The sequence below is a fragment of the Corvus hawaiiensis genome, chromosome 16 (genome assembly GCF_020740725.1).
Source record: "Corvus hawaiiensis isolate bCorHaw1 chromosome 16, bCorHaw1.pri.cur, whole genome shotgun sequence".
Lineage (NCBI taxonomy): Eukaryota > Metazoa > Chordata > Aves > Passeriformes > Corvidae > Corvus > Corvus hawaiiensis.
The window spans coordinates 904342-913641 of NC_063228.1; the positions used below are offsets into that span (position 1 = coordinate 904342).

The 9300-nt window shown below is 43.1% G+C and overlaps 1 protein-coding gene across 4 annotated transcripts in view; it reads left to right on the forward strand.

Annotated features, from left to right (window-relative positions):
• Positions 1–8092, forward strand: part of XYLT1 (xylosyltransferase 1) — a 170914-nt gene extending 162822 nt beyond the window's left edge. For all 4 annotated transcript variants that reach the window (XM_048320694.1, XM_048320696.1, XM_048320693.1 and 1 more), the window contains one exon: positions 130–8092. In XM_048320694.1, coding sequence (XP_048176651.1) covers positions 130–452 — 323 coding nt within the window. In that variant the 3' untranslated portion in view covers positions 453–8092. The remainder of the gene's footprint in view (positions 1–129) is intronic.
• Positions 8093–9300: the final 1208 nt, after the last annotated feature.

Below are 9300 nucleotides of genomic sequence, written 5' to 3' on the forward strand. Positions count from 1 at the left end.
GGATGCAGTGTGTGGGAAATGGGCTACAGCTCACCCCTAAACCTTGGTCTTTTTGTTTACTATAGCTTTAGATCCTTAGTGGTGGCTATTTTAATGCACTAACTTTGGGGTTTGCTTCTGCCTTTGCAGAGGAAGCCATCAAGCTGCACAGCGGGCCTCCGAAGAACGCGTACATGGAGCAGAGCTTCCAGGGCCTGAACCCCGTGCTGAACATCCCCGTCAGCGCCGCCCGCCTGGACCAGGCCAAGCGCAGCGCGGGGCTCGTGGGCGCCCGCCTGGAGGCCTGGGTGGACTCTCTGGTCAGCAGCGTCTGGTCAGCCGTGGACATCTGCAGCGTGGGGCCCACAGCCTGCCCCGTGCTGCAGGGCTGTGCCCAGACAGCCTGGAGCTCGCTGAGCCCCGACCCCAAATCCGAGCTGGGCCCCGTCAAACCCGACGGCCGCCTGAGGTAGCGTCCGGTGCGCTCTGTCCCGGCATAGGTTTTTAAAAGGGAATTGAACCTTGCTTCTCTGTGAATCTTGCACCAGGTTTCAGGAGCCTAAGGGAAAGTTACATTTTTTTGTTACTTACTGCAATAGAATTCATTTAAAAAAACAAAAACAAAACCAAACGAAAGTTCTGAAGTTCTGACAAGGCCTTTGGCACTGCCCTCTCCATCAGCTCTGTTGGGAGCAGCTTGCTTCATCCCACAGCCTGTGCTGTCCAGTGGGCACCCAGCCATTCCATGTGCCACTGCACCCACCATCCTGTGGGCTTGGAAACAGTAGCACCAAGCCATGGAGAGGGCAGTGAAAGAGCAGCTGCTAAATGGGGTTTTTTTAAAATAAATTTGTCTGTACCTCTGCTGTTTCATAGGCTTTCGTTTTTTTGCTATCATGAATAAATCACAGCAAAATTCCCTTCTGCTTACGCGTCCTGGGGAGGTTGGTTCCTGCAGGCTGGAGCCTGTATGGCCACATGACCTCAGAGAATGCGAAGTAATTATGGTACAACCTCACTCGGATTTTTAATAACACAAAGTAATTCTGGGCACAGCTGATGTCTGTTATCCTAGTTAGAGAAAACGAGCAAAAGCAAAAACTTTCAGATCACTTTCAGAGGTTTTTTCAGACTAATTTAATGATAAACTCTAAATGAAACCAGTGTTTTGCTATAATAGTCTTTTATGTCTTATGCAGTCGGGTTCAGGGTCAGAGTACTAAGAGTATTTATTAAAGAGCAAAGAAGTATTTTGAATTTCAGCCCTTTCAAATGTGCAGGTATTTTTGGAAGCCACCAGTACCTGAGTGTTTTCACAGACTGCCAGTAGAGCAGGTGTGTGTGTGTAGGCTGGGGTGGGTTGTGATGTGTCTGCTCACACCCTTTGCTGATTTTGCTCATGAGCTGAGCTGAGTTTTTTCTCAGGCAGTGGAGTTGTAAACCAGTAAAATAGTAAATTTGGGACCTAAATCTGCAACAACAGGTTTCTTCCCTAATTTGAGTAGTGGCTAGTAAGTCGTAACACTAATTCCCTCCCTTGGTCTCAGATCTCCATCTCTTCCTAAAGTTGGATCCTTCCAGGCTTTGCCAGGGCATCTGGAAGGCTGTGCAGGATGTGGGTCTCTGCCCAAAGCCAGGGGAAGGAGAACAATGCCGTGTTTCTCTGTGCTTTTACTTTATTCTGTCAACAGTCTATCCTTGCCTGTCTTCAGAATTCCTAGCAGGCTGCATCCTGTTTTAAATAGGCATGTTTTGCATCATTTCAACCTGCATTTTCTACAGTAGGGAAAAATTAATTTACATTCCAAGAACTTTTAAAATACAGGTTTTATACTCAAATTCACCTCCAAATAATGTATTTTACATTAGCAAAAACATGCACTTCGTTGTTGTTGCTGTGTTAATCTCTAGTTAGCAACAGAACCAAAAAAGGCCATTAAAAGCTATTGGGTTAATTAGGAAAGAAGTCCTGTTGCTGTAATAAAGGAAGGTACCTGTTCATCCTTCTGTGTGCATGGATAACTTTCTGCTGAGAGTTAAGTGTCCACATCAGGAGGGAAACGAACCTTTAAATCATTCCATAATCACATCTCACAGGAAGGTTGAATTCCCTTTTAAACAACACTTGCAGTAGGACTGTAACACACAGATCCCCCTGGCTTGTCGTGTCTCTGTTGTATTGGTTTAAAGCTACTTCAGTTTGCTTTGGACTTGAAATTGTGGTGTCAGCTGTGCTGGCATTAAGGCAGAGCATTGAAATGTTTATCTGGCACAAAAATGGATGCATAGAAGGAAAAATTTAGGTATTTATTATTTATGTTTTAGTCAATGACTAATTAGTAGGTGCTGCTTTTGCAGCTTGAAGATTATGTTATTTTACTAACTGAAGCTGCCTTTATTAAGAAAAGGCCTTTCTCCCCTCACACCTCCTTTTCTTTTTTTGTCTTGATTTTGTCAGTCACAAGTGGTAGCTTTAGGAAAGTTTGTAGCAATGAGAGCTGATTGGAATATTCCAGTCAAGATAACGTTCCAGCTTTTCAGCCAGCTCTGGAGGCAAGTATGTGTGAAACCAGGGTTGCCAACAGGTTTATGTAGTAGAATCACAGTGTTATTACTTATTCAGTAGGGTTTTTAACAGTGCTTGTTTTTAATGTAACATTCCTTTGTGAAGTTCGTATTTTCTGGGGCCCTCCAATCCTCACTGTGAAGTCCGGGGCTTCAGTCACACTGATGCAGTGGCAACTGCACGGTTTGAGCCCTGCAGATCAAATGAAGAACATCATATTTAGGGCACACAATAAAATTCATTGCAAGCCCAGGCAGTGCTTGTTCTCAGTAAGGCTCCTGGGTTAGTCACAAAACCTTCAGTCTGTCTTGCACATAAGCACATGTGTAGGGGTGCACCCACGCACACGCATGCAGATAACTTAGTTTTTAAATTTGATACTTGTTTTTATTCTTAAGCAGGAGTGTTTTTAAGTGCTTTTTTGGTAAGTTTTCGTTAACTAGACCAAGCAGAAGGTGACAACAATCACGTCTTCTGCGGTTAGGAAAAAATCTGCCACTTTTATCATTTAAAATATAAGGTGCAAATTATTTTGTTTTAGTACAAAAAAGGGAAAGAAAACAGATGGTTGCTGATATATCCATTTGCATTATATGCTAGGTTTAAAATATCTCAAAGAAAATTTATATGAGTTTATTTTCTGAAAGGCAAGAAGCATTTAAACAGTGAAGTTTTGTAGCAAGCTGGCAACCCCAGTGCTGCTGTTAAAATACAGGATGCAGAGCTGAAGGGGTTGATGCTGCAGTCCTTTCTTAGGAAAAAATTCCACAGAGTGCTAGTGCTAAATGAGGACTTCAGAGTCAAGTCCAGCATAAATAAAAGGTGTGACAGTATGCTAGGGGTAAATGCTGCCTGTTTGAAGTCAACAAAGGATAAGCTGCCATGTTTGGAACATCTTCTGGGGGCAATGTCAAGTTCTGGACCTAAACAGCCACCTCTGCTATAGCTGCTATCATGCAGACATGGATCCAAGAGCTATATATGAGATTCTGTGTCTGAGTTACAAAGTCCAGTAGTTGTGAATAAAAAACATGTAAAGCCAGACTCTGCATCAGGGATTAGAGCTGGCTCCAAGCTGATGCTGCTAAGCCCGACTTAGTCCTGCTTAGTGGCTTCTCTGGTTTGAAATGGCAGCACTGGGAGCCTGTGATGAACATTGTCAATGGTCAGAAGAGAATAACTTCACAGATCTTACATTTGGTGAAAAGGAGAATTCAGAGCAGGGACCCACAGTTGGTACAAAACAAGAGAGTTACACATCTTCATCTGAATGTGCAGGTGTTCTTTTCCAATCACACTGGCCAGTCCTTGCCGAACAGGATCCCAGCCAAAAGCCTGCTTTGATGAAAATTCATTTCAGTGGGAGGGGTTTATATTTCCATATGCACACGTTTGTCCTCTGTGTGTAATGCTTTGCTTGTTTAAATTCCCTGCCCATTCTGCATGGCAGCCATGTAACACTGCTGTGATCAATCCGTATTACACAGAAAGGGAATGTGGCAAAATGAGAACATCTGCATATGTGATTTAACGAATTATGTCCAAAGTCAGTCTTAGCATTATGCAAACCTGTTTATATGGTAATGTTAAACCCCAAGGCTAAACGAAATAGCTGAAATGACAGTTTATTTTCAGATTTGTCCAATTCTTTCTTTGATGACATTTGGACCTTGAGTAGTAATATTTGCATTTTCATTTTCTGATATTCAAGGGGGTTGTTTTTAGAATTGAAATTATGTCTTCATTTTTTGTGCTTGGCAAGCAGAGAATTTTAACAATTCCTTCATGATAGCAAGTGTTATACAACAAAGTCCCTCTGTATCTCTGCTGTTAAGCCTTCATTATAGCTAAGCCTAGAGATACAGGAATGTGCATTCGTGCATTACAAATTGACTTTCCTGGGTGTTGGCTTCAGTGCACAATGCCTGTACAGTTGTTTAATGGTGTATTAACAGTGATCCTGCAGCACCTTCAGAAGTACCAACTAATGTGCATTCACTTTCCCTCCATCTCCTGCAGCACTAATTGCCACCCTAATGAAGCCTCCATCACTCTTAGCCACGGTTATAGTGAGCACAGTAGTGAAGTCAGTGAATCAGAACAGGGACAGTGTAAACCTGACCAAAGGGAGAGAGAAAGGCTAAAGAAGATGCTGAAACTTTGCAAAAGTTTGACACAACTGTGTTGCAACAAACCTTTGAACAAACTGGGCTCCTTCTGCACAGCAAGGCTGAGAACCATTGATGCCCTGAGATCTCAGTTTTGACTTCCCATATAAAGAGGATCCAGGTGTTTCTTGTGGCCCAGCAATGAGGACCAGCTTTCTGTTGATTTCTCTAGTTGTCTTTCATCACAGCCATCAGAGAATTGCCAGCTTACCGCTGGCTAGCACACCCTCCTCGTTGTCTTCCCAGCTCCCAAAGCTTCAGGAGCTGGCCACATGAAACCTTGGCCAACTCCAGCACTTTCTGCAGAGCAGGAAGTTTTATACTTGCATGAGCCAAACCTCCTAGGCTTCTTCAGAAACCCAGATGCAGATGAGCAAAGTTTGCTTTTCAGAGCAGCCTTCAGTCGGTTCAGTACTTGTGCACAGGAGGGAGTGGGTGAAAGCCAGCAGTTACCTTGTCCTGATTTTCAGGCATGGGAGTCTGATGTATGTAAGAGGAGACTTGGTTATTTGGTATTTCAGCAGCAGAGTAAGACGGACGTGGTAGGAAGTGGTTGGCAACCGTTCCCACTGGCCTTTGCTTCAATTCGGTTGTCAAAAGATAATGATCCAGATGTGTCTTTACTTCTACCATTCAGACCTCCACTATAGTCTCAAAGATTAGTAGGACATTACCTTAAGCCCATAATAAATGACAATTGAAAACATCATGTAAAAAAGCTTCTCCAAACCAAGCCCTCAGGCTTCTGCCAAGGCAGCTCCAGGGGTGATGCCCGCAGAGAGGGTAGGGAGTGATGCAGCGTTAGAGAGGACAGAGCACTGCTTTTCCAGAGGCCCAGGAGGAGTTCCTGAGAGCAGGAATACCTGCTGCAGAGCCCTGAGGGCAGCTGCTGCTGCAGCCAGGCACAGAGGAGCCAAAGAAATGTGAATTAGGGTTAAGGGCAGCAAGGAAGATTTTGTAGGACAGCACATTTTCCTGCAGAATCTTCAAAAGCAAGCAAACACTCTGATTTTCAATTCTCTTCGAAAGGTGTATTGTAGAAGAGATTGACCTTCAAAACCTTCACCACCACCATCACAGTAAGGGAAAGAATAATCAGGCTGAGAGCATTTAAAATTGAGGCTACAAGACCTTGCAGCCCGTGGTACCCAGGACCACGGCAGCATTAGGGTGTCTCAGTTACGTGTGGCGTTGGGAGCAGTTACCCTTCATGATGTGACACTGCAGGTACCACGTTGATTCCGTTCCTTCTTACTAACAGTAGTGTGCTGATCACTCTGCTCTTTGCTTCTGCCTTGGTTACCTTCTTTTGCTCATGGGTGCTACCACAGCTGCTACCTCACTGTGTCTGCAAACACGTTTACCTGAGAACAACAAAAAAAGGTACCAGAAATCTCCTCGAACTGAATGTACAATCTATGCAAATTCTCTTTCTACTTTGTTAAAACCTAGAAGTATTACTTCTAACCTTGCCAAATAAACAGCAAGATACTGTACAGGTGCCTCTGATACCAGAGTGACAATTCTAGGCGCGGTTCATGGCGCTGCATTTGTATATTGTAATGACTCGGCTTGTCTTTGGTTCTGTTGTAATTAACACCCTCAACTGAGACAATAGCGCTCCTGCTAGGGGAGCACCTTCAGTTTGCTGGGAATATTCCAGAGGAAGATGTCTATGGCATTTCATTTTATTTTCCTGCTTAGATCCAAAAAAAAGGCACAGACCTGCTGGTCAGAGCTAGGGTGTTGTTTCAGCTTTTCTGTGGGTGAATCCTATCAGCTTTGGATCGCTCGGTGTCTGTTCCCATTGTGGCATCCAGTGTGTTGCCCCTTAAAGAAAGCCTTACTTCCATCCTTTCTAAATGTGGCCTTAAACTGTGTTAGGAACTTTGGTGTTGTCTGTGTCTTGCTCACTTTCTCTGTTGTGGAATGAATAAAAGGCACCTTGAGATTTCTATTACAGCTCAGTTGTGTTGCTGTCAGCTTACACTTCACAAATACAATAGAAATTGCTTACAAATGCAGTCTTTAAGGAAAGAAAATTACCTTCCCTTCGGTCAAAAGGAAGTCTCAGACATTCATATAAACCGTAGGAAATTATGAGCTCTGTCCTTTGCAACTCACTGTAGATAAGGAAGGTTGGTTTAATTACAAAGTACAAACTTAGTAACTTTTAATTTATCTTCAGACTTCAACAGGACAGACTGCTCTCAGATGCACAAGGCAAACTGTAGAGTACTTTCACTCATTCTAACATGTCATAGTAGCATTCCTCTCAGATTTGTACTGGTAGCTGGGAGAAGAAATATCCTGTAATGGTATGGTCTTAAAATCTGAAGAACGTCACCACGTGGGGCCAGATTTTGGCTGTTGGTTGGGAATGTAACAGTACATTTAGAACATAGTGGAGTCTGGTTGTTTTGTCTTAAGTCATAAATGCATTTCTGAAAATCTGGCTTTTGGAGCTTCATTCAAAGGTTGTCAAAGTCAGCAGAAACCAATGACTTCTGCTAAGGCTTGTATATGTTGGGTTTCCTTAATCCTTTTTTCCATGAGAACTGTCATGTTTCAGTGAGTAGCATCAATATTCCCGGCAGGCTGCAGGGCTTTTAGGCATCCCAAATCCTGTCCTGTGTTGGTATTCAGATGTGGATACAACCCAAAGGCAACTAAAAGGGTTTACATAAAAAAAAAGGTTTGTGAAACTAAAATAATTAATTCAATATAATGAAATTATTTTTCTGACTTTGTCCTTTTGGTTCTGTTCTGGTTTGATTGGATTTTTCTATTGCCTAACATAGTCCATAATAAGTTATTCGTATTCTGTCATTTTCAAAGACTGGTGGTAATATAGTTTTAAGAAATAACTATTTTGTTATAGATCATAATATGCATAAAATTGTACAGAAATATTTTGTAATCTATTGAATAAGAAAAAAGAAAACCATGTATATACAGGAAAGTTTAAAAAAAAATTGGAAATTCAAATGGAACACACTGAAAGATGTAGATATTTTGCTATTTATTTAAAGGAGTATTTTATGAGATATTGAAATGTCTTAAATTGACCGGTAATCAAAGTTCAAAGTCAGAATGCTTTTCTTGTAGTAGAATGTGATTTTCAGCAATTATTGCACTACCCGGTTTTGCACCCTTTTGTCTTTCATTTAGCAGAAACAACGTGCCTTAGCTGTATTCTTTGTCAATGGGAGTTTGGTTGTTTGTCCGACAAAGCAAATTTTTTTGCAGAAAAAGAAATGGATGTATGAAATACTGTATTATACCAAAAACACTGCAGTGTATATAAATGCTTTCTGTCATATGGTGTTTTCAGATGCAGAGTTTTAAAATAAAATTTAAAAAAAGGCTGTCTTTAGGAGCGCATGTGCACCTTGTATTGTTTTCAACCCCACCGATGTGTGCCTTATTTGAAAGAACTTTGCTGCTTGGTGAGTTTTGGGAGGAAAAATGGGCCTGAGCACTTTCCAGCCTGTGATCCCAGTGCTGCTGCCTGGTCAGGCATTTTGCAGCCCTAGCAATTACGGAGGAAGCATTCATGGGTGCCTTTTGGAAATGAGTGTCACTGGTCAGAGCTCGCTCACAGGCACTGCTGCAGCCTCACCTGGGGGCTGCTCCCAGTGCAGGGGTGGAAGGTGGATGAACTTTGCAGGGCTCCCAGCACTGCTGGCACAGTGGCACCCAGAGACACATCCAGATTCTTGTTTTCAAGCCCAGGTGTCTGCTTTTGGGCCAGAGCCTCCCTGCCTTTTCCAGCGATGGCAAGGAATGGTAGGCAGAGGATCAGAAGGGATGAACAAGGAGCTCAAGTAAAGTCTGTTTTCTGAAGGCCATTAACCATGAGAAGTGCTGGAGCAGTGTCTTCCCTGCGTCCCCAAAGGGTGCATCAGCCAAAGAGAAAGGACTCTCTGATGGGCTTAGGGATGTCCAGCTGGGTGCAGGAATCCAAATTAACGCAAGGGCTGTTCCAAGAGCAGCAGAATACGTGTCCTTTGCCTGAAGTGCAAGGATGAGCTCAGAAAGACGCATTTCTTCCGTAGTTCCCTGCTGCGTTACGGAGCCAAACCAGCCATTGCCCAGTGTTCACTCAGTGTGAGCACTTACAGTTATTTCCATACCCCTGGTCTCCACACAGAGCAGGGGTATGTCTTAGAGCTGCTTCCATAGATGTGATGGGGGAAAAGTTGAATTCTCCTAAAAGTGTGTGATTGGTATCTTTTGCACCATCCTCCTGATGTATTGCAGGTTTGTCTCTCTGCACAGCTTTTTGATGTGGGATGCTTGAAAATAACTCCTTGACGACCTTCCAGAAGTCTTTGACAGCATCAGGAGCTGCCTGACTTTTCATGCACCCCCAAGCCGTGCTGCAGGTTCTCTTGGCAGCCAGAACTGCGTTTGATCTTCTGTTTTCTTTTCACCTGCTGTTCAGGAATTCCACTTTTTTGGCACTTAGATGCAACGAGGTCTGTTTAAACAGAGGAGGGAACACAGCGCTAATATTTTAGTCTTGGCACAAAGAAAAGATTTTCTGTGGAGGGGAAAAAGGAAAAAAAATCCTGCTTTCAAAGT